This window comes from Leopardus geoffroyi, chromosome C3 (genome assembly GCF_018350155.1).
Source record: "Leopardus geoffroyi isolate Oge1 chromosome C3, O.geoffroyi_Oge1_pat1.0, whole genome shotgun sequence".
Classification (NCBI taxonomy): domain Eukaryota; kingdom Metazoa; phylum Chordata; class Mammalia; order Carnivora; family Felidae; genus Leopardus; species Leopardus geoffroyi.
The window spans coordinates 80,185,244-80,210,828 of record NC_059338.1 but is presented as its reverse complement, the minus strand read 5'-3'; the positions used below and the strand labels follow the sequence as shown (position 1 = coordinate 80,210,828).

At 46.9% G+C, this 25,585-nt stretch overlaps 1 protein-coding gene across 1 annotated transcript in view; it reads right to left on the bottom strand.

Moving 5' to 3' along the window:
- Positions 1–12,982: 12,982 nt before the first annotated feature.
- The window catches only part of KCNQ3 (potassium voltage-gated channel subfamily Q member 3), a 319,083-nt gene continuing 306,480 nt past the window's right edge, over positions 12,983–25,585 (bottom strand). Inside the window, exons 13-15 of the mRNA XM_045453655.1 lie at positions 25,324–25,422; positions 23,556–23,640; positions 12,983–21,967 (exon numbers count right to left, since the gene is read on the bottom strand). Of these exons, the coding sequence (XP_045309611.1) occupies positions 21,233–21,967; positions 23,556–23,640; positions 25,324–25,422 (919 nt within the window). The 3' untranslated portion in view covers positions 12,983–21,232. The remainder of the gene's footprint in view (positions 21,968–23,555; positions 23,641–25,323; positions 25,423–25,585) is intronic.

Below are 25,585 nucleotides of genomic sequence, written 5' to 3'. Positions count from 1 at the left end.
TTTACCCAGAGCCTGGCACACGGTAGGTGCTCAACACATATACGGTCATCGTGTGCTGGTTGGTGACACAGGGACAGACCACACATGCACCTTCCCCCAAGCCAATCAGTACCTTAGAGGAGATGGGGACTGGAACACCTAATTCACACTTGAGGCCAACTGAGTTACATTCTCCATAGAGTGATTTACAATGGAGATGAGAGAGAGGGGCGGCGGGTGGTGGGGGGGAAGAGGGAGAGGGAGAGACAGAGAAAGAGAGAGAGAAAAAGAGAGAGAGAGAGAGAGAGAGAGAGAGAGAGGCAGGCTGGAGAATCCAGGACTTAACACACTGTCCACACTGTCCAGCAAAGGGGTACAGGTGAGCCAACTAGGTGAGGGTTCTTTCCTCCGGCCCCTCAACTACTGTGCAAACATTACTTCGCCTTTCTGCGCCTCGTGTGCGAAATGGCCAGAGTCACAGCCCATCTGGAAGATAATTCGTGTAGATGAAATGAGATGAAGGATCACAGCATCTAGCACGGTATGGTAGGTACCTGAAGGGGGTCGATACTTGGGAATCCTAATTCCTGTCTCGTTCTCTTACTTCTGGTCTCTTTTCTTCCCCCCTTCCTCCTCCACCCCCCTCCTGAAGCCCCACACAATGCCCGAGGCAGGAACAGACACAAATTTGTAGTAGAAAAATAATTATCCACATCTACGTAATGGATACACCTCCCTTTTTCGACTCCTACTTCCTCATGTTAATCACCACCTCCGTTTATGAAGAGTAGACACGCTGACCCTTATTACGGTGAGAAGGCATCTTTCTATTGATTTTGTTCTTGGAGAAAAATGTGTTTTTCTTTCTGTCTAGTTGTTTTGTTTTTTTTCTTAATTCTTTGCTCTTGGCCAAATCGACTATGCGTTTGGGGTGAGGTTGCTGAATCGAGCAAATGAAAACACAGGACACCCAGTTAAATACGAATTTGAGATAAACAATGCAGAATTTGTTAAGTGTATCTCTGGCAGTCTTTGGAGCTACGGTAGTTTGGAGAGTCGGGGAGTTTTATCAAAGAGAACTTGCTTTTACCACGGGCTTGATGTGGTACTGACCCGGGAGAATTGCTCCGTGAATTCTCTGCTGAATTAGACAGAATCCACGGACTGAATGTGTGAGCTGAGAATTGTGAGGATCCCACCCCTGGTCCTCAGTTGGCTTGCTCTCCTTTTCAAGCATTTCCACATTGTGTTTTTCATTTTTTTAATTTACTTTTATTTTTTGAGGGGGGGGGGAGGAAGGGAGGGAGGGAAGGAGGGAGAGAGTGGGGAGGGGCAGAGGGAGAGGGAGAGAGAGAATCCCAAGCAGGCTCCAGACTCCACATGGATCCCGATGCGGGGCTCGATCCTACAACCCGTGAGATCATGACCTGAGCCCAAATCAAGAGACGGGCGCTCAATTAACAGCCACCCGGGGGCTGCTAATTTCCACAAGAATTTCCACACCGTTCAGTGCCCCGACCCCAGAAAGGACAAATGAGAAGATGGAGAGTGATGCAGACTGTGTGCAGTGATTCATGAGGCCGGGGACGTGCCCTCCACTCCGCAGCTTATACAAACAGAACTGGCTGCGTTTCGCCTTTCTGCCAAACTAGGGAGGTCAAGCTTCCCTTGACTCCTCCTTGGGACCGTGGGCCATGGTGGGACACCCTGGGGAGGAGCTGGGTGTAGGTCAGAGAGACTTGATTTTAATCTTAAGTCAGCTATTGAGTAGTGCTGTCTGGGGTCAATCCCTCAACCTTCATTCACTCGAAAATATTTGCAGAGTGCATGGCATTGGTGTCACCAGCACGGACCCTGGAGCCTACCAGCCTGAGTCGGCTTCCAGGCTCTGCCATTTGCTAGCTGGGCAAGTCACTGAACCTGTCCGTGCCTCAGTTTCCTCACCCAATGCTGTCAGGAGGACTAACACATGCTATTTGTAAAATACAGTGAACAGTGTCGGGCACAGAGCAAGTACCATGTACGTGTTTAACACACAGAAGCAATAAAGATATCGGCACTCCAGTGGCAAACAAGAGAGACAGTATTCCCCATTCGGTTAGAGATACGATCCTCAAGATTACATCTTATCAAGACTGGATCCGATGTCCAAAAGTTTACCCTAAAACTAAGTTATCGTTTCCGTGCTTTCCTCATGGCCCTAATGGGATGGTTGTTCATGAATCATCGTCTCTTCAGTGACGTGGGCAGAAAACTCATCCGGTAACGATATGACAACGGTAATAATGTACTGACAAGGATCAGAATACGCTGCCCCCAAATATGCCACGAAGGCCACAGCTACAAGCCTCCCCAGAGCCTCCCTTACCTGGCTAAGTGCAGAAACTTCTGAAAACGAGGACTGTTATGAATCTCCCCTGCCTGGGGTTTTAAGGCCGTGAAGACAACGGAAAGTTGGAAAGTCACAGCAAGATGGGTCTGCATCAACCAGCTCCAGTAGAATAATCCTTATCTCCATCTGCTTCCCCATATTTTTGCCTTCCCACCATTCAGTGCCCTGGGAGTTCAAAGCTCTCTTCCTTTCCTGGTCACCTCCCCACAAACTTATCATCCTTTGGTCGAAATGATACGTAAGCCCCAGGGCCCAACCACCTCTGTGGTTTTTGTTTCATTTCTGTGAGGCCCGCCATATGCATATGACACAAACCTTCTCCCGTGGTCTGTTCAATTTGCATGGCCCCAGTCACTGAACCTAAGAGGGTAGAGCAAAGATTTTTTTTTTTTCCCCTCTCCGACAGTATAATCTATGGAACCTCCATTTGGGGGCATTGTTTCTGTTATTCTACCTCCTCAAGCATCCCGTGGGAGAGACACCGATATTCCCATCGTACCAGGGATCAGAGGCAGAAGCCCCTGCTCGTGGTCCCACAGCTCCTAAGCGAGAGAACCACAGTCTCTCAGATACCAAAGTCTGTTTCTTTGGGGCACCTGGGTGGCTCCGTGGGCTAAGTGCCCGACTCTTGACTTCGGCTCAGGTCACGATCACAGGGTTCGTGAGTTCCAGCCCCACATCAGGCTTTGGGCTGACAGCGTGGCACCTGCTTGGGATTCTCTCTCTCTCCCTCTCTCTCTCTCTCTCTCTCTGCTCCTTCCCCATTCATGCATGTGCATGCTCTCTGTCTCAAAATACATACATAAACTTAAAAAAAAGTCTGTTTCCTTTTTCACCACATTCCACTGCACCCTCCTCCCTTCTAAATACCATCTCGGTGTGCCACAAAAGGCCGGATGTTATAAAAAAAAAACAAACAGAACCGATCGTTTCAAAGTGCTCTGGTGGGCGGAAGCGGTTAGAAATCCAGTCGTGCTCCTGAGAGAAGGACTATGAAGTGTCGTCGTGCCCAGTGAGCCAAGAATCTGCCCGAGAGTCGCGTCAAGTGAATTCGCGATATGTCTGCGTTTTGGATGTAAACAGAGGGATCAAAGCTGCTGGGGCTTTAATTAAACATCACGTTGCTTCCAATTAACAAGGATCACAGATCCACCACGGTTAGTTTAACCGGCCGGGTAAACCTACCTTTGTCGCTCTACTTTGTGGCCAAAAGATGCCCAGTCTGATACAGAATAATCGCAAGGCCCAGGGAAGAGGTGAAGACTCGCACAGAAGTCCTATCCCGTTCGGGCCAGCCACGGTGAGAGCTAACGGGTCTCAACACATTATGGTCCGTTCGCTCAGCAACCTTCCACGCAAGTATCAGTTCCCTCTTCCTGAGGAGGACCCAGGGGCTTAGGTGTCGGATAACTTGCCCAGGGTCCTTCCACTGCTGAGTGACAGCTGGCTTCGCGCTCAGGCAGTCAGCTCCAAGGCCCGGGAGGAGGACACTGAAGGGCGAGGTCCTGCCTCTTCAAGAACAGTTAATGCAGTGGGCGCCCAGATGGCTCAGTCGGCTGAGCGTCTGACTCTTGGTTTCAGCTCAGGTCATGATCTCACAGTTCATGGGATTGAGACCCAGGTTGGGCTCTGTGCTGACAGCGTGGAGCCTGCTTGGGATTCTCTCTCTCTGCCCCTTCTCTCTCTCTCTCTCTCTCTCTCTCTCAAAATAAATAAACATTGAAAAAGTTTAAAAAAATTAAAAAAAGACAATTAATGCAGAAAAAGGAGGGAAGAATCTCCTATTTGTTGACTATCTGATAGGCTAGGACTTTTACACACGGTCGCTCACTAGTCCTTGAAGCAGCCTTGATTGTTCTTATTTTATAGTTTGAGGAGAGCGAGGCTCAGACAAGCACCTGGCCCAGCAGAAGGCGGCCGAAGGGCCAGGACAGGAACCCCAGGTCTGCGCCTCCACCAAAGCCTGTGATTGGTTGGGCCACTGGCTAAGAAAGTATAATTTGTAGCTGTTGCTTTGCTTTGCTCCCAGCGCTTTTTTAGGGCATTCATTTAACCCCATTCCAATTTTTTTGGTATCACAGATGTGAGGACGAGCCATCCTTACAGCTGATGACCGCACTAAGATTCTAATCAATAGCTTAAGGGAAAGAAACCAGAAAGGGACTGTGATCAAGGGGCGGAGTCTTAGCATAAGTGCAATGTAAAGATTGGGTGATAGAAACTTCTCTCCTATCATTCAGCAACCAGGAGCCCAGAGCTTGGGAATTATAGCAGATGCATTCCTTATCTGGCTTCACGCTCCGGGAAAGAGAGGAAGCCGGAGGGTTTAAAAATATCTACAATATATGACTTACCTGTCTCCTGAGTGGGATAAATGACTTCAAAGATTTTAAGCAGCCAGAAAGATTAACGGCTAAGCCAGAGCTGTGGGGTTTATATGAGTTCTTAGTGAAAGATACACAGGATGGGGGGGGTGGGGAAAGGCTTGATAACTTTGCTTTAAATCCTTCAGGAAAAAAAAAGAAAAGAAATAATAATCCTGCCAAAAACTCAGGGCGGTGAAACAGGATCAACCCCGTTAGAAAAAAAATGCCTCTGCTCAGGGCTGAATAGACTCCGTGAGCAGAATGACAGTGACAATGCACCGATTGAGCAGGGGGACAGGAAGCCTCTTCTGACAGTAATTACTCGTACTGAAGGAGCAGAACAGAATCACTAGGTGATGATTTTCCCTCCTGGTTGTAAAGGTCTGTTTGCCAAGCGTCCCCTGGCATGCGGGCCAGCGGAAGTCTCTGAAGAAATGGCTGGGACCGTTTGTCGATTGCAGCTGGTGCCCAGAGCAGGGCAGACAAGCCTGGCCCACTCACTTCATGTGTTTGTTTAATCAGGCCTAAGATGGTTTTACAGTTTTATTTTATTTAAAAATTTTTACCTGTTTACTCAGTTTTGAGAAAGAGAGAGGGGCGGGGTGGGGAGGGGCAGAGACAGGGCAGGACAGAGGATCTGAGGCGGGCTCTGCACTGACAGTAGAGAGAGTTCCCGATGCAGGGCTTGAACTCCCAAACTGTAAGATTGTGACCCGAGCCAAAGCCAGAAGCTTAACCGACTGAGCCCAATAGGCACCCTGGTTTTACAGTTTTAAATGGTTGAAAAAGAAAAATAAAAGGAAGAGGACTATTTCATGACATGTAAAAAGGATACGAAGTTCACATTTCAGTATGCACAAATAAAGTTTTATTGACACAAGGTGACGTTTATTCGTTTATATACTCTCCGGGGCTGTGTTTGTGCTAAAAGGAGAGAGTTGAGGAGTTGTGGCGGAGAAACACGGGCCACAAAGCCCGAAATACTGACTATCTTGCCCTTTATAGAAACCTTGCCAGCTCTATTTTTATCACCCAAGTTCAAGGTTGATTTTTCTTATCTGAGCCGTTGGAATTCCCATGAACTTGTCACCCTGCTATCACCCGTGCTTCCCTGAATGGATTTCCCTTATGTCATCCAGAGAGATCTTGTTTTAAATAACTTTGCTGAGGTAAAATTTACATACTGTGAGACGTAAGAGAGATGACTCATTTTCAGAAATACCAAATAAAAGCTATGCTGTCTAATTAACAGTAGGTCTGCAACCTATTGGAAATATGTACCAGCCCCAGTCCCTGCAATGGAGTCCCAAACCCTCAGACACTTCCCTTCCTGGTTTTCTTCCCCGGTCTATTTCTCAGGCTTATTTTTGCGGGCTTCGCAATGAGCATGCACCAAAGAACAAAGGGAGGAGGGACTGAAAGTCTCTGTGTCGCCTCAGGCAATGTACATTTGTTCCAATCAGACTACTTTTTGCCATACATGGTGTAGGGGTAAGGCTGTAACCTCTGTAGTACTCAGCCAATGAGGACCCAGGGGCGGGACTTACCTCTATAGTACTCAGCCAATGAGGAACCGGGAACATGACTTCATGCTAGGAGATAAATTGTCTGCTGTAACTGCCCCGGGTGAGCCTGTCCATCAGACACTCGCTCTTGCAAGAACATTGATTAAAGCCTTGCTTCGCTGTCCCCTGAGTCTCCGCATCCTTCCTTTGATTGGTCTGGTGGGCTTATTTCTCACAAATACTACTAAAATCCACCCATTTTCAGTGTACAATTCAGTGGCTTCTAGTCAATTTTTGTCCCTCCAGGAAGAGTCTTTGTGCCCATTTACAGCTAATCCTCCCACCCCGACTCCAGCTGCAGGCAACCATCTACTTTTCATTCCTGTAGATTTGCCTTTTCTGGACATTTCATATCCATAGGATAATAAATATGTGAGCAGAGATAAATCATTAAATATGTGATTAGAGATACCTAGGATAAAATTACCTCCTTCCCCTGGCCCACAAGGGCTCACACAGATGCCCTCTTCCTAAGTCTTTAGCTACAATCACACAGCACTTTTTCCCTTGTTCATAGCCTCGGAGTGACAGCCCCAAGAACTTTGCACTGGCTGTTTCCTCTGATTGGAATGCTCTTCCCTGGCCCTCTCTGAGGACTGGCTCTTTCCTCTCCTTCAATTATCAGTGTAAATATTGCCTACAATCGGGTGCCTCACCAAAGGATGCTATTGTAATTACTCTGCTTATCATTATAAATCCTAGTTATTCTGTTTATTTATCGGCTTGGTTCTCTATGGTCTGTTTCCCTGCCAGAGATGTCAGGTTCAGGAGATCAGGGCCCTTCTCTGCCATATTCACTACCACGTTCCAGGGGCTAGTGCAATGCATGACATAAATATTTCTTGAATGAATGAATAAATCAATTGTTCAGCTAGACCTTTGATAAAATCTCCTAACTGGTCTTTCTCCTTCTTCATCCATCGTCTACATTTCTGTCTAGTAGAAAGGTAATGCAAACAACACATGCAATTTAAAGTCTTCTAGTAGCCACATTTAAAAAGCAAAAAAGAGGGGCGCCTGGGTGGCTCAGTCCGTTGAGCATCCGACTTCAGCTCAGGTCACGATCTCGCGGTCCACGAGTTCGAGCCCCGTGTCGGGCTCTGGGCTGATGGCTCAGAGCCTGGAGCCTGCTTCCGATTCTGTGTCTCCCTCTCTCTCTGCCCCTCCCCCGTTCATGCTGTGTCTCTCTCTGTCTCAAAAATAAATAAACGTTAAAAAAAATAAAAAAAAAAGCAAAAAAGAATCAGGTGAGATTAATTTTAAGAATGTGTTTTAGTTAGCACAGTATATCTAAACTAGTATCTCAATGCTAAAATCGATATTAAAAATTATTGAGTTTTTTTTTTTGCACTAGGTTTTCAAAAGCTGGTGTGTATTTTGCACTTCCAGTGCACCTCAATGTGGACTAGTCATATTTTACATGCTCAGTAGCCACACATGGCTGGTGACTACCATGTTGGATGATGCCACTGTCGAAATCAAGTGATTTTTCCAGACCACAAAACTGACCATGACCGTCTTCAACGGCACCTCATCCCCTCTCAGATGGACCCCGGGGGCGCCAGGCTAACCCACACAGTGTTCCCCATGATCAGACACTGGTCCCCCCCTACCCTATTTTTTGCCACCCTTGACCCCACGCTTTCTGCTCCATCAAGAGCAGGAAGCCTGGGGTTCCTATTCAAACCGTGTCCTTGCTGCTCTCCTTTCCATGGGCCTTTCCTCGCGCCTCCCTCTCGCTGGAACGCCAGGAGCAAGGGAGAGAGGCAGGAGATGTTGCTAGAGAATTAGGAAGCCCTGCCGGCCAGGGTAAGGGCTTGGGATTTAATTTAGCTGCTGGAAGCAGCTCTGGGAGAGTTGAAGCAAAAGAGAGACATGATCTAATTCATGCTTTTAAAATAGGTCTTGGGGGGCGCCTGGGTGGCGCAGTCGGTTAAGCGTCCGACTTCAGCCAGGTCATGATCTCACGGTCCATGAGTTCGAGCCCCGCGTCGGGCTCTGGGCTGATGGCTCAGAGCCTGGAGCCTGTTTCCGATTCTGTGTCTCCCTCTCTCTCTGCCCCTCCCCCGTTCATGCTCTGTCTCTCTCTGTCCCAAAAATAAATAAACGTTGAAAAAAAAATAGGTCTTGGGGTGCCTGGGTGGCTCAGTTGGTGACGCGACCGATTCTTGGTTTTGGCTCAGGTCATGATCTCACAGTTCGTGAGTTCAAGCCCTGTGTCAGACTCTGCACGGACAGTGCAGAGCCTGCTTGGGATTCTCTCTCTCCCTCTCTCTCTGTCCCTACCCACCCCCCCCCCCCAAATAAATGAACATTGAAAAAACAGGTCTTTGGCTGCTATTTTCTCCCTTCATCTACCCACACCCCGAACTTCACCTTGTCCTTTTTATCTTCATTTCAGACATCTCCTTCGCTAGGAAGCATTGTTGGATTCCCACCCCTCCCATTAAGGGGATTGTATTAGTATTTGTCTTATCCTGCTGTGCTGGGTTGATCTCTTTGCTTGTCTGTCCCCCTCAGTAGGCTGTGTCCGCCTTCAGGGCAAGTCCCCTTGTACTTCAAGCCACCACCATGGAGTTTGACAGAGATGTGACAATTAGCACAGGTTTGACAACTAAGTGAATGAATGTTTGTTTTTCTGCCCTTGGTTTTTCATCTGGCTCTTAGAGGACTCCTCTTAATAGCCTTTTTATTTTCTGGGTCTACCACCTTTCATTCATTACTCTGCCCCCTTCAATCTGCATCTCAAACGATTCCTGGAATGTAGATGTTTGGAAGAGACTCATTGGATTTACCCTTTCTCACTCAAGCTTCGCGAGCTCTTCCTCAAGGCAGGTGTTGTGCTAAGGACTGTGGACACAACGGCGGATAGTTCTTGGTCCTTGCCCCCAGGGAGCTCACTGTCTGTGAGTCATGGATGGTGCAGTATGACTAGGGACACAGAAAAGTGTGACGGTTCCAGAAAGGGCCACCACCCCTGATCTAAAGTGAATCAAGGGAATCTTCTGAAGGGCCAGGATTTTAAATGATATGTGCAGGATAAGTATCTCAGAGCTGATGACCCGGGTAGACCAGTGATTCTCAGACTGGATCATGTGTATTAGAATCTTCTGGAGGGCTTGTTAAAGCCCAGATTGCTGGGCTCAACCCCAGAGCTTCAGAGTCTGGTCTGGCTGGGGCCAGAGAATTTGCACATCCGAGGAGCCTCCATTTGCTGCTGCTGTGATGGCCAGAGGAAGTAGCTGCACAGAGATGTGGAGACGTGGGAGAGGGGCAAGGCCAAATCCTGTCTACAGGGGTAACACAGGAGACTCCTTTCACCTGGTCAGGGTGCTGGGACACAGCTCTGACTAAGAGAGAGGGAGAGAGTTGAGATCTCTGCGCTCCAGACCTTCACATTTCAGTTTGCGGAGATCAGTTACCTCAAAGTCACTGTTCTCATCATGTCATCTCACGGTGAAATGGAGATCACAACAGTGGCCTCTGCAGAGGGTTATCATGACCGAATGGTCACAAAGCAAGAGCTTACAGTACCTGGTTCTTAGCGGACATTTGATAATTCTTACCATTACCGTCCTAGAAAGAATGCATTTCTGTGCATTTCGTTGATCCCCGGGAGACATACCTGTTGTGCTAACCATAATAACACTTCTGGGTGAGAAAAAAAGCCACAGCCCTGGTCCTGCTTCTGTGATTTGCTAGCTGTGTGGCTGTGGTAAATTGCTTAGCCTCTTTGAGCCTCATTTTCAGAATCTTAAAAACACAGTACAAAAAAGACAAATGCTGTATGGTTGTACTTACACGAGGTCCCTAGATTAGTCAAGATCATGGAGACAGAAAGTAGAATGGTGGTTGTCGGTGGTTGTCAGAACTGGGGGAAGGGGCGTGGGGAGCACCTGTTTGATGGGGACAGAGTTTCCGTTTTACAAGATGTGAGTGTTCCGGAGACGGATGGGGTGATGGCTGCACAACACTGTGAAAGTACTGGACACACGGAACCGTGCACCTAAAATGGGCACCATGGGCCCTCTCTACTCCAGGGCCCCCCTCCTCTCCTCCCTCTCAAGGCCCCTCCAATCAGGTATCAGACCAGCATCTCAGCAGGACTGACCTTGTCAGGGTCACTGTGACCTCCACACCGCCAACTCCTCTTGTTACTCAGCTTCTCGGTAGCACCTGGGGCCACCACTCGACCCTGCTCTTCGGGACCAGGTCTGCACTTGGCCTCCCTAGCACCACACCTTCCTGGTTTTCTTCTAGCTCAAGTCCTGCTCAGCCTCCTTTGCTGGACCCCCCTCACCTCCCCGACCTCTGGATGTTGCACGGCCCAGTCCTTGGGCGTCTTCTTTTTCCTCTCTGTGCTTGCTCCCTTGGGGATGTCATCTTGTCTCATGTTATCTACATGTTGTTGAATTGACCAATTGATAGATGATAGAGACGCCGACCCAACCTCAAAGGATCTCCTTAACTACACACTCAACTACGTACAAAGGATTTCCACTAGATGCCCCACATGCATCTCAAATTTAACAGGTAAAAAGTCAAATTCATGCCCTTATTGCAAAACGTGCCCCTTATTGCAAAACTGAGCTCTCACCTGGATTATTGCTAATGCAGTGTGGCTTCTGATTAATCTCCCTGCTTCTGCTCCTGCTACTGTTAGTGGGTTCTCAATATAGTGCCCAGAGAATTGGGCATAAATCAGGTCTAGTCACCGCTTTACTCAAAGTCCTGCAGGGACTTCTCATCTGACTCCGTATGAAAGCAAATGCCCTTTATAATGGCCCACGAGGCCATTCATGACCTGCCTTTTGCCTCTCTTATTTCATTTCTCACTCCTCTTTGTTCTGCTGACTCCCTTGCTCTCCACTGGTCTGACACTGATCTGCCCAGGACTAGAAGATAAACTGACGTGGAGGCAGGATACAAGGACAATTGGACTTTTCTCAGGGGAGACACCTTACACGACTTCAGGGAGCGGGAGCCACTGGGTCCCAGGAGTATCTGGGATAGTGGGCTATGAATGGGCTGCTGCTCCATTTGTGCAGATGGAAAGAGACTTTCTCAGGGATATCATTTTCATGCTCTTTCTCTGTCATACAGTTGCCAGAGGTGGGTAAACTTTGCTGGGAGGGAAATATATTGCTGTAGAGTGGATACTCTTCTCATAACTACAAAGTCAGCCACAGGCATTTCTGATGACTGATGTGGACTTTGCAGCACGATGACCTTCTAGCAGAAGAGCGGCTACCTACCCTGGTTCCTGGAGGCTACAGGCACCATTTTAACAATGGATCATGGTCATGGGCGCCATGACCGGCTTGTCCAGTGTGGGTCAAATTTGTCCTTTGGCTTACAGACTAAATTGTGGCAGTCGACCTTACCTTTGTGTATGTAGTGTTTTCAAGTGGGCTTATGTACCAGGTGCTTCTGTCACCCCACCTGGTGTCCCCTCTGCCCACCTCTGAGTTCACTCGTAGTTGTGGTAGACAGGTTGCAACATGCTGACATCTCCACTGGCCGTGTCTCTCCGCTCTACTGCCTTAGAGCTTTGGCATTTTGGAGCTTGCTCAGCTGTAGCACAGGGAAACCTGAACGAGTAGGAGATTTAACACCCCCGGGGCAACCCTCAACCAAGGAAGAATGGGAGTCAGTGGATGAACGCCCCAGATTCCTGTCTCAAGGTGGAATAATCCTTTGGTACATTTCACATGGTTCTTATGGGGTTCCTGATAGAATTGAGCCCAGTTACCTGAAGGATTAGTTTTTCCTTTATTGGCTTTTCTCCCTCCCTTTTACACTCTCCCCACTCTCTCAGTGGTGTTTCCTGGGATCACTTTCCAAATAAACTCCCTGAACCCACCATCTTGTCTCTATTCTTCTGGAAACCCAAATTCAGGCAACCTGGTATGTGGGTACAGCTTTTGACTGTCACTCATTGAACATTTGTTATGTGCTATCTCCCTTGCTGAGTTCTCTATAGATATCAGTTCAAACTTCCCACTTTCCAGATGATGAACTTAGGCATCAAAAGGTTCAGTAACCCCCCAGGGTTCCCCACTCCAACTCTATTCTTGTGAGAAAACTTCCCTTCCTACTTACTGACAATAGAGAGAGGCAAACTGATGTGTGCTTTCCTGACTTCCTCCCACCTCACTCACAGTCTCTCTCAGCCATCCATTTGTTCTTCCTCCCACATGGGGTAGGAGGTGAAGCCTCTACAAAGGAAGTAGCACAACGCTTGGGGGTGGGTGGTCCTGGGCTCTAATTGTGACTTATTCCACTTATGACTTATTCCTAATGTTCCACTTCTTGGGGTCTGACCTTGACCAGGTCTCTTTATGTTTCTGAGCTTTGAGTTCCTCATCTATAAAGTGGGAGCGATCAGGTCTAAAAACTGTGAAGGTGGGATAATATTTTACGAAACGCTGTACCTCCAGCCTTCGTATAGTGGTCGTTTCTGGGGAGTGTGATTCACATGTTATGGGTCCAAGAGTAATCCACATCACTCTTGCCTCCATCATAGTTTCTTTCTTGAGTCTTTATTCTCTCCCTCTCAATTGTTTCTTTCCTCACATTTACAGATATGCTCATGTCTCCTCTTTTACCCCCCTTCCCACAACCGACAACAGACTGTTGTCACTCCATGTTGCCAATGAGGCAAATAACACTCTGTCCCATGACCATTGAAATGTCTATTTATTAATAAGTGGTGCAGTATCTGTTTTAAGATAGAACATAAAAAATCAGGTAAGAAGTGTTTGCATAATATATATGGAAATCAACCGATTAAAGTTGTTCAAATATTGGCCAGAGCCAGAATAGAAATTACACATACAGTTTAAAAATTACAGGAAATCATATTATAAAGAGCACTAAAGGCCACTTGTGGAATAGTTGTGTTCCCGTGTAAGCCAGAATGTGAAGAAAGCCTACTTGTAGCATGGAGACAAATTCAGGGAGCAAGGCACCAGAATTTTATGCCATTAAAGGGGGTTAAAGAAAATACAATCCAAAATCAAATACAATGGATTCATGTCATTGGAAGTCTCGATCTACTCTGCAGAGATTTGTGTTTTCCATCACTGCTATGTTAGAAAGAAAAAAAAAAAAAAAAAAAAGGAAGAAAAGCCATATCCCACTGAAAGCAACGTAGAGAGCATTTTTCTCTTTAAAACAGGAAATGATTGACAAATCTGATGAAGTGGACCCATCTTGCTAAGGTGACTTTTGAGATGGGGCAGAGCCTGCCTCGTGTCCCCAACAGCAAAATCTCTGACACTTGAAAATTGGCTGCCACCAATCTTGGAGGTTGTTCTCGCACATGAATTCTTAACCCTCAAGGAATGTGGAGGGTGGAGCTGCTCCCTCTTCACCTGAAAAAGTATTCAGAGGAGGGCAGGGGCCCAATTATCAGATCAGGTTGACTTCCACCAGGACCTGTGATCTTTTGAATATTGAGGAAGAGAAACACAACTGTTCTGAGCGTTTGGCCTCCCAAAGAATGTTTTTGCAGACTCACCTGTTCTGCAGGATTTCAAAGCCCTGAAATAAAGGTATAGCCTAGAGATAAAAGACCAGAGGCAGGAAGGACATTTGAATTTGTTTGGATAAAACAATGACAGGAGATGCTTGGGGGCAGAGAATAAGGGGCATTTGTGGGATTACCTGCAGCCACACCAAGCTCTAAGAACTAATGGATTCCACCATGAACGAGGTGAAGAATTAATGTGGCATTATTTTCTGCCACTAGCAGCTCGATTGTGAGCCCACTCAAAGGAATAGGCAGGACCCACTGAACAGCCAAGTGGAGCAGCTGACACAGGGATCACTACTCTATCCAGGGAATCAATGGGTCTGATTGTTTTACTACAAAGTCAACTGGATATAGGAGGGCAAGTCTTGGTAGGGGACCACAGGGCATGATGTGGGAGCATTTCCATTGATGTAGGAGATTCAGTAGGGGGAGACATGAATTTTGAAGGTACATAAGCTTTGGTTACAAACCCAGCACTTCTATAATGAGTGACTTTTGGCAACGTATCCCCCCCCACCCCCTGCCCCCAGCCTCAGTTCTCTCGACTATACGAGGGAGACAACAACCCTACGTGGGGTTGTGGTGAGGACCGCAGAAGTCAAGAGAGAGACCATCACATCACATGCAACTCAGAGAGACAGTCTGGGTAAGTTTCTCTCCCTTTCCTTGACTCGTCTTGTGGGCAGAAGGAGAGAACGGAACACTGGAAGAAAACACATTCCCATTTTTCACTCCTCTTAGGCATCAGATTATAGTCCATTTGACAAATATAAGAGGAATTACAAAGATATTCCTAAGCATTAGGCCAGGCTTTTGACTGCTTAATTATAAGTCACACTCAGGTTATTCTTACATAGAGCCCATTTTTGACTTATTTCCCCTTGAAACTTATTTAAACCACAGAACAGGGCTATTTAGAGGCTAAGAAGACAGGTAGAATGACAGTCTAAAATTACTGCCATCATTCTGACTTTGTCTTAGAAATTTCTGGTTCAGTCTGACTCAGGAGACCTGGACGTCTATTTACGGGGTCTAGCAAGGGCTATCGGGAGGCCTACCAAATTCTGGCAAATCTATCCCAAGCACTACATAAGTGGAAACCAACTATGTTAATCCTCATTTGAGCCAACAGAGGCCTGTTTACTTTCTAAAATAATTTCCCAGTTACACAAACATAAGGTGTCTTAAGTTGGATCCTGTCTGCTTCTTTGCAACTTTTAGTGACAACCCTAGAGTGCCAGTTGTGATCCGGCCAACATGGGCATGTTCTGAGACAAAGCAGGAGACAGAGATCCCACTGCAAAGGGATACCTTAGTAGAACTAATGACTTGGGGTCATACTGATCCCCAAAGAAATCACATCCCATTTCCTAAAATCAAAAACACAGATTTTTTTTTTTCCCAAGGAAGAATCCTGCTAAATTGGCTTCTGGATGAGGATACAACCTGGGTGATGGCTCTGGAGCTGAATGAGTCCAGGGGAGGGGGCCAAAGAATAGAACCAGTCCAGGCTTAGCAGGACAAGGAAGGGACAGAGTTGTCGAGGCCAGAGAAGTGAAGGAGAGTGCTTGCATGGCCATGAGGCTGTTCTTTATCCCTTTTCTCAACTGCCCACAGCAGCCGTGGGTTTTGCCAGGCCTCCTGAGAGTCAGCAGGATCTTGGGAGAAGAAACGTTGTCATCTTTCAAGGCATGAGATCAATCATATTCCAGAGACAGGAATGAGTTCCAATCAATGCATCTGGTTTAGCAGTTTCCGGAGTGGGCCAGGAAGTTCTCATTCATCTTCTGGGCCCACCTGTAATGTTTTCTTCTCAGTTGTTACTTACCATCCGTATCTGATCTCTGATATCTGGACCAGGAGTTAGGAGACCTGGGTTCTTGATTCACTCTGCTGCCCAATCACTTACTCAGACACAGAGTGACTAGTGTGACTCCCTTTACTCTGAGCCTCTACTTCCTGATCTGAGCAGAGAAGTGGTTGTTCTTGATGATCAAGGACTCTTCTTGCTCTGAGCATCAAGAATCTATGAAATTGTATCTCCCTGCATCTATTATAATAAAGCAACCTACTGGTCACACTTTTCCTATGGGGATAACAAAGTTGAGGTTGTTAGAGGTTGGGAACAAATCCCCCCAGGGCGAGTTTGAGCGAGCTTGAACCCTTTCCTCTGGAAGTTCTCCATTCATTGCTAGGGTGCTGTCTGACCGACATCATGGCTTGGTTAACTTTCCTCATTGCAGACACTAGTTCCTTCATATTTAATTATCCCTGCTACTTGGCATTGCCTCCTAGAGATCATCCTTTGGGAGAATGGTCCAAGAGGTGGTATTGTGTGTCCAAGGGAACGGCCACAACCCAATCAACCGCAACCCAACAGTCCTGCCACCTTCATTCCAACATTCCTGTCCTTCCTCATTTCATTGATAGAGATGTACTTAAAAAAAAAAAGAAAAGAAAAAAAGCCATTGCAAAAGTGCCTGAATCGGGATTGTATCTCCACCACTCTTTTTCTAAAAAGGATTTCTTGGGGTAAATTTAGAAATCATAAATAATACCAAAGACTGAGGCAATGGCGTCCATTTACAGTATTAAAAAAAGGACATGTGTAAGAGTCCCCAGCCATCACTGTACTAGGGGCTTTAAATATATATATATCTCGATTGTCTCATTTGAACGTCAAAACAGACCAGGAAAGTCAAACACTTTTGAGTGTCCTGAGATTCAAATTTTCATCCAGGTCGTCTCTAGATCCTTTATATCTCTTTGAGATTTCCACTGCTGGTTTCCCAAGCCATGAAAGCTATAGAGATAGCCTGGTTCTTAACATGTTCTAATCTGGGCATCAGAGAAGTGGTATCTGCTGCTTTATTTAGGGAACTCTTAGCTCAGTTTTGAGTAGTGTAATATCAGTAACATAAAAACTTTGGGTGATTTGGATGCCAAGAAAGGACTTCTACTCTTTGAAAAAGTTCATCTTCAAATAAGCAAGCCTCCAAGGACAAGTGAGGATACGAGGCAAATTCCTAAGGATGCCTGGGGTTCAGAAAGCAAAGGAAATCCATATGGTCCTATGTGCCTTGGAAGCATATTCACAGAAAACAAAGGCCAGCTACGTGGCACCTTCTGGGAGAAGCTGGGGATATGCTTGTCAGTACTGCCCAAAGTGAAGTCAACTTAGACCACTGAACAAATTTCTTCTCTCACTTCAGGAGAATTTGATTAGCAGAGTCCCACTGGCAGAGTGACACTTTTCTCTTGAAATATATGTCTTGGCTAGTACCACAAGTCTCTCTTGGTCAACATAATGAAATGGAGGTAGCCCAGCTTCTTGCCTGGACTCAATCATTGTAGGGATCTGGAGAGGAGAAAGCTAGTTTTTTTCCCAAGAACGTTCTCAGATAGTCTAGAACTTCTTTTGTACATAGTTTATCTGGAGCTATAAAGCCCAGTGCATTGAACCCAAACTCAAAGTTCAGCCACTCAGTCTTCCCTGAACTGATGGTATCATTATCATTTTGATGGAGAATTCGTGCTTTTACTTTCCTCCATGCTCAATCTCCCACCAATTCCATGTGAGGAAGTGTTCCTATCTATGCAGATGTCTTCGGGGATAAAATCAGATACTTTCCATTCCTAGTAGACATAATTTGTAGGGACCTCCAATATTTGAGGCCACCAGATTCCTAGCTCTTCGGTGGCAAGAACTGTGGTTTTCTTAACTCTGAATTTCCAGTATGTTGCACAGTGCCTAGCAGACGGCGGTGCTTAGTAAATCTTGTAAATGGGTAAACAAATGAATGTTTTTATTACATTCTTGGTAGAGTGGCATGGATTTAGGAGAATGGTCTTGCAAATTTGAGTATATCTTATTATAGTGTCTAGGAACTGCCTTGCACAAAGATGGCAAGGCATAATGCATTCACTGCTGACTAATTAGCTCATTTTGAACTATTGTATATCTTGGTGTTTTCTAGATGTTTTCATTGAAACTAAAGCTTTGTTATATCCATGTTATATCTAAGAAGTCCAAGCTCTTAGTCCCCAGAAAAAGAATAGTCAGTGAATAGAACTTTCTCAGTTTGATGGGTTTTTTTTCCTTTGCCTCTCACAATTTTTTTTCTTAAACTTTTCGTGTTTGCTTGTGTGCTGGTGTTTGATGGTCAAAACGCACACTTGATCTCAACTGCTTTCTTCTCAGCCTGACAGGATCACCTCTCACCTAACATTTGGAAGATAGATTGATCTCATTCATTTTGATTCTGCTAAAAAATGACCTCTTGAAGTGTTCATATATCATAGTGTGACACAGAGAGACTGAACACCTATAATGGGATTATGGTTCCACTCGAGGAAATAATTCCCAGTTTTTATAATGGAATTAATTTGTCACAATTTCATGGTATTCTGCTAAAACGATTGCAGTTTTCCTGCAAGCTTCGGGACCACTGATAAATCTGAAGTAGAATAATCTTGGGCCACATTATTAGCCTGTTCTGTTGGATTTTTCCATCATGCTGTTCTTTTGTCTGACAAAAAGATCTTTGTGGAAGCACACGTTGTTTCTCCCCATAACTTAAGTTCAACTCTACACCTTGAATTTCTGCTTCATCAATGCCAGCCATGATGATGATGTTGTTCGTGAGCAGATAACTTCAACAGATTTGGCTTGCTTTTCTGGGATGACTTTTTTTTTTTTTTTTTTTAAGGGATATCCAAGCAGCAAATTCCAGAAGATCATTTTTTTTTTTTTTTAGATGGGAAAGAATAGCTTTTAAAAAGTCTTACCATTTAGTCATTCATGAAAAATGTGTTTTGTCTTCGTCTACACTGATAATGACAGCTTACTACATGTTGGAGACATGATGATAATTGACACAAATCCAATCTCTGTCATCCTGGCCTTATGATCCAGCAGGGGAAGCTAGGCTGTCCTCCTGTGGTTTAAGAGATAATACAAGCTCTTATCCTTTGTAGGTTTTTAAAAGAACCCAAGGCGGTCCTCTGACTTTGGATCCATGGTAACTATTTTTAGCTTGAGGATGAGAAAGTTTCACTTATCCTGCTGAGGACTCCATTGAGTTCCTGGCGAATGCATGTATTTATAAGGTACTGAGGCCAGTCGCTTCTGCAAGAATATTCATAAGGTAGGTAAAAATAATTGGTGCCTATGTGGAGGCTTTGATTCATTCTTCAGTTTTTTTGTTTGTTTCAAATAACTCATGTACATAAAGAAAACCATAGTAATGTGTTAGATGATAGAAGCTCAATCATTTGTAGTAAAAGATTCCAGGAAGGTCAGAAGCAAGAACCAAACCCTAAGGAAGGGGCATTGGGTTTCTTAGGTCATTAACTCCAATGGCACTTTCATGCATGTGTCCCATTCCCTTTGCCCTTCAGATTGTTAGAAGGTCAAATGGCGCACCATAGGGGAGGAGGTTCATATCCGAAGTGTGTGTTCATTCCTGTGTCTTTCCCACCTCAGACCTCAACGTCAATACCTCTCTGTGAGATACTCCATGTAAATGTCACCTACCCCTGACAATGCCTGCCCTGGGCCAAAGACTGCAGGCTTTGGTTGTGCCCTGCTAACGTCAGGGACCAAACCTTCATTATTATTGTACTCTGAGCCTTTTGCACAGTAGCTGTTGACATGGGGGTCGAAAGGAGCCCATCTCTGAGAAACTAGTTCTGCCTTCTAACACAGTACAAGAGTCCTGCATCAGGTCACGATGAAACCATCAACCAGGTATCTGCCACAGTGGAATATGCATGTAGATGGTTAGGCCCTTTTGATCCGCTTGATGGTCACCATGGTAACCACCCACAACCAGCGCTTAGATGTGGGATAACACCGAGACAGTGATACTGTGGCCTAGTCATTTAGCTGACCCCGCCCAAGCCTAACAGAAACCTTTCTCCATCAAAGTGTTTCAGAGAGTAGTGACATCTCGTAAGAGGCCACAGGAGGGCTTGTGCTTAATATGGAATACTCATCCACGAGGGCCGTGCTCTCAGGGGCTCTGTTCGCACTTTGGCTAATCTTACGGCTACGTGTGGTTTAAAAAATCTGGAGGAGTAGAGTTGGATGATTCTGAAAATTTTGCCCTTTTGCATATTAGCAAATGTTGAAGCTTACTTGTAGTGTGTGTGTGTGTGTGTGTGTGTGTGTGTGTGTGTGTGTTTCTGGATCCGAAATGCAACGCGTCAGGCAAGCACATTTTGCAATAAAAGCAAACAGCCCCCTCTTGCCGGGAAAATTGTGTTGTAGGCGCCTGCCACACGACAGGGAGGACAGGTATCTTGGCACAATTTCTAGATCCCATCGCATAAAGGGCAGAGTGGTGTGAAAGGAGGAGACCAGGGCATGGAACGAGTCAGCTGACTGGGCTTGGAGTCCCGGATCTCCAGGGGACGAGGGACCGACCCCGGCTTGTCTCTACAGGAGTCAAAGGTTTCTCATTTTTACAAAGGAGAACTTGGACCAGATAATTTCTGGTTTCTAATTTTCATCTGAGATGGATATTTTGTACAAGTATCAGGGGGAGGCATGGGAGTTGAAACCTCATTTTGAAGGCACTGAACTTAGCTCCTGCCCAGAGGGGCACCCTACTTCTGATACATTTCATTATCTTTGGCTACATAAATTGGACACAATTTGAACTTGCGTGTGAGTGTGTATGTGTGTGTGTATTTTCTCCCCGTCAATTCGTAACTCACTTGAAATGCTACACTTGGGATTACCACAGATGAGGAAACCGAGGCATGATACCAGACAATGGCAGACCAGGTGAGGTCCCTTTGAGAGCTTTGAGATGGTTTTGCTAGGTTTTCCTTAATCAGGTAATTCTTAAAATTCTTGCTTTTGGATAGGCGATGACTGCCTTGTTCCTTTCCTAGCGTTTTAGCTCAGTTGGCCACCTCATTGACACGCAATGCATTTTTGCTGAGCAAACTAGTTGCTTGCCGTAGAAAACAGTTAATTACCGAACTGTTTTACACAAAGGGGCAGTGGTTCGAGAAATAACTTAAACTACATTCCCCGCTTACCAAACCAAAACCCAAACGGACAAGTAGCACGGCTCGTCGACAATTTCTCCCCGTACTGGTCCAATCATGATTTAAAGTAAGAACAGCAGATAAATGTGTATCCTAGAAGAGATTAGCGGTACCATTTATATATTGTAAAGTCATGCAAACCATGCTGAAAAGGAAGCGGCTTCACTGTGGTGACCTGGGGAGGAAGAAGGCCCTGCCCGGTGGGAGGCCGCCGCACACATGCATGTGTTTTACGCAGCCACTGGTGGTCTCACTGCTAAGTGTCGGCTGTGAGAGCAAGTGAGCCATACAACGTGTGTCTACATTACAAGGAGGACGCAGCCCCTGACCCCTTTTAAATGGGCTTGTTGGGAGGGGTCCATACGGAATCAGAAATCCCGTCCCCTGTGGATGACAGAGGCAGGGAGCCACTGGGTGTGAAGGGGTCCGTGTCCGTGTCTGTCTCACCCTCGGCGAGGTAACGTTTCTCCCTCATCCAGCTCGACCCCCCGTTGGGGCCAAACACGTAATCGTCTCTGTCTTGGGAGATGCTGAAGCCACTCGGAGACCTCTCCAGCTCCTCGTGGTTGACCGACATCAGGGACAGGGGCGTGTCACTGTCCCGCGTGATGCTCCGTCTCTGCCGAGGGGAGACCCGGTCCGAGCAGGGGCCATGCAGTTCAGCCTGGGAGTGATAGCTCACTCGGGAGTCGAGAAGAGTCAAGACAGGCAGGACGGTGGGCCTTTTTGCATACGTCGTTGCTGAGGAGGAAAGCGTCGCCTGGACCTTTCCCGAACTGGGTCCTCCTCGGGGAAGGGTCACTGGGTCATGGGCAAAAAACCCGTAGGGGCCGACTTTGTCAATGGGCACCTGGTGGAAGCTGTAGGGGGCCTCGGGGGGGCCCGTCTCCGAATAGTTGCAGATGATGGTTTTCAAATCAGAATCTCGGTTGTTCTCCATCTTCTCCACGTCGGCCGGTGAGGAGGTGCCCTTGGTCGGGTAGTACTCCGTGACGTGCACCTGCAGCCTTTCCATGTGCTGCATGTGCATATCCACGAGGAAGTCCAGTTTCTTTCCCATGTCATGAACCTGAAAAATACACGGACCTGGGAATCACTGCCTTTGCAGGGCTGTGGGGGGACCCGTTACCAGGCGGGAGGAAATAACCACGGCGTCTACTTTTTGGAAAGCGAGAGGGTTCCTGCGAATCATAATCTTAACCACAGCTAATTATTTCGCGCTTCCTGACTCTGAGCCCCGAGCAGCCATTACCGCTAACCTAGAACCCACCTGACGGGGGCTTTCTGGGAAGGGAAGGCTGGAACCAGAGAAGTGACCCGAGGACAAGTTTTACCCGAGGAGCAGGTGGCCTTGCTGCTGACCGTGGGGTCAAGGAGAGGGAGTTCTTGATTTGCAAACATTCGCTTCGACAGAAGCATGTGGGTTTGAGTGTCCGTTCTTCCTCCGTGCGGTGTTAACAAAGATACGAGGGCAGTCAGTAGCAAGGGCTGTGCCCCCCAGAGCTGAGGGTCCACGCAGGGGCCTTGGCACGCGAGCCACCCTGAGGTAAGCTGTATCTGCTCCTACCCGCAAAACTGGGAACCGGCTCTGCCTTTGTGTGTGTCCCATGCGCATGTGTGTGTAGGCACGGGTGACGTTCTCTCCCCGACGACTCACGACCCCCCCAGGAAGCATGGAACCAGGTAGGGGTTGAGACGGCATCCAAGCCTTCCTGGCAACTAAGACTCAGAGCAGTTAGTAGGTACCTGATCTGCTTGGTGCCCGTTAGACTTGTTAACTCATCTCATTTCACCACAACCCTCGGAGGGGTTTCACCACAATCCCTAAGACTGGGATTACCTCTCTTCTACAGGTGAGGAAACAGAGGCCCCGAGAGAGGAAGTAGCTTGTCAAAGGTCACAGAGGCGATATATGGGAGAGCTGAGATTATAAATTAAAATCTTTAAATGAAAAATGATATTCTTGAAATGCCAGGAAGGAATAATCATTCAAGTTTCCTCTTGCCTCTCTTGAGCAGATCCAATTTGGGGTGATGAATAAAATAAGAAGGTTGGTGGGGACCCTAGCGGGAATTGACACTGCCATTTATCTGATGTGCACTTGAATGGACTACGCTCTAATATAAGCCCTGTGCTGCGGAAATGAGAGGTGAGCTGGGCGTGAGTGGCTTTTCTTTCTGCCCTGACCGAACCCACCCACAGCCCGCCCTGCTCCAGGCCTCCTCGCAGGGACCACACACTGACCCGGACTCTGAGGGAAGGATTAGGGACCCAGGACATGTGGGGAAGGGAACTATCATTTCTTAAGGGAGCACCGTGAGGCACGTGGGAACAGCAGCGATATTTGCTGAGTGTCTATCATACGTCGGCCACTCGTCTACGTAATTCGCGTGTACCAACTCATTCAATCCTCATAGCAACCTTATGAGGTGTTAGAATCCCCATTTTACAGGTGAGGAAACTGAAGCTCGGCACAATGAACTTGCATGTGACACCGAGCCAGTAAGTGCCAAATCACGATTTAATTTCTACACCCTTCTTCTCAACGGTAGATATCCAGACACTCAACCATCGTATCTCCCGATGGAAGAAAAAAATGACATTTGAAAATAAATTTTATATGCTTTCTTTTTTGGTAAGGAAAAGGAAAGACCTACCTGTCTTTCAACTTTCACAAACTTCCCCATCATGCTTTGGTCTTCGATTTCTGATGTGGACGTTCTGGCTACGTATGGTTCGTTCCTAGGAAAGAGCCAACGAGTCTGTAAGATTGTTGTATCTGTCTTTGCTTTGCCAGGCTATCTCAGCAGAGCAGGCCATGGTCCTGGGAGCTATCGTTCCCATGCTCATGCTGATGCAGTCTGGAAGAGGCCCACTCAACTCTGGAGGCACATGTGAGTCAAGAAAGGCTAGCATTTTCCTGCCTGCAGCACTGGTGTCTTACTTTCTCGGCAGCAATTATCTGAAGCCAAATATGAAGCTGTCTTAGGAGGCTTTGGGTCAAAGTTAATACATCAGCTAACTGAGCCTTGAGGGTTCAGTGCCTTTAAAGTATAGTCTTTTCTTTGGCTTTTAGCGTTGGACTATGGCGGAGAGCTTCTACTCCAAGGGGTGTGGGGTAGGGTGGGTGGGGTGGGGCTGTTCACTCTCTGAAATCCTATGCAGTGGGTATCCATATCTCCTCTGTTACAGATGCTGAATCTGGAGAACGATGCAAGAATGGATGCTGGCGGAGAAGGGGTTGAGATGTGCCTCAGACGGGTTCCATGCCGGTGTGGGTTACGATCTATGTAGAAGAGAATCTTCAGGGAGCCCGGCTGTTGCTCAAAACCATTGCATCAGGCACTTTGTAGGTAGCTGGTTTTCTCTCTCATAGGCTACTCACTTCTGCTACGTCCCTGGCCTGTCTCTGGCTGAGTGGTCTTGAATTAAAGCAGACGTCAGAAACTCGGGGCCCACGTGCTAATTCTAGCCCACTAGTGTTTTCCTTGGCTCAAAAAGTTTTAAGACATTTCAGCCATTTCAAAAATAAGAAAGGTCACATGACATCTGGATAGTGGGCTCTTCCTGACAAATTAGACTATCCGGAAACAGAGGATATTGATTCCTAACATTAGCACAGCAGATTGGAGTGACAATGACCTCCTTTGGTGACGGCAAGTGCCCTCCACGTCGTCAGGGCCCACACTCCCTTATTCTATCCCCAGGACTGAGGCTGAAGGTCAGATGCCTTCCATCATCACTCTTACACTCTCGCTTCGTTTCTAATAAGGAGCCTGGTTGTTATAAGGTGTGTGTGAGCTCTTAAGCCTGACTCCCTTCACTCATTTATGTTCCCTGCTTTGAAGCCCTCTGGGAGTAAAGAAGGTGTACATTCGGGCGTTGGCCTTCCGACGGGACTGCTCCCGGTTCCTCGGGACCTGTGCAAGGAACATTTCCAAACACTTTGTGTGGGACGAGCAGAACTTCCCTGCTGACGGGCACGCTCAGCCCGCGATGATGTGGCGAGAGCCCGCACATCTGATCTCCTTCTCTGGGACTGGGATCGGTCAACACAGGGCCGACTATGTAGGCAAAGCCAAAGGCCGACCGGAGCAAGAACACCTCAACTCTGCCCACATGAGCTATTCTTTCCATTCCGATAAACTCACAGGCCTCATCTTATTTTATAACACAGACATTATTATGTTCATTTTCATTAACTGTGGAAGGGAGTGTCCCCCATGTGGTCTGGGAAAAGGGGCGGGCAGTCTTTTGTTACAGAAACCTCACAAATGGCCACAAGCCGGACAGAAGAGGCTTCAAGCTCTTTTCTTCACTTTCCTGAGGGGAATGGCCACCCCACCCAACCATGAAGGGAGCGAGCTGAGATTTGGGGATGGGGATGGGCCACGCCGCTGGTCAGTCCACGTCTCCGCGCCCCACCTGGGAGATTGCTGGGATGGGTAGGTGAATGCTGCCCCTCTCTGAGACTTCTTGTGTTTTGGGGTAGACGGAGGTCCAGGGGTGAAAATCATGTCTATTCTGGAAGAGACACACAAGGAGGGGATTACATTACAAAGAGCATTACAGGTAAAGACAGGAGAACAACTGCTTCTATTCTCTCTTTAGTCAGGCAAGGTTTGAAATATACAAGAGAAAGGAAAGGGGGCGGGTAGGGGAAGAGGGAGAAAGCGGGAGCAAAGGA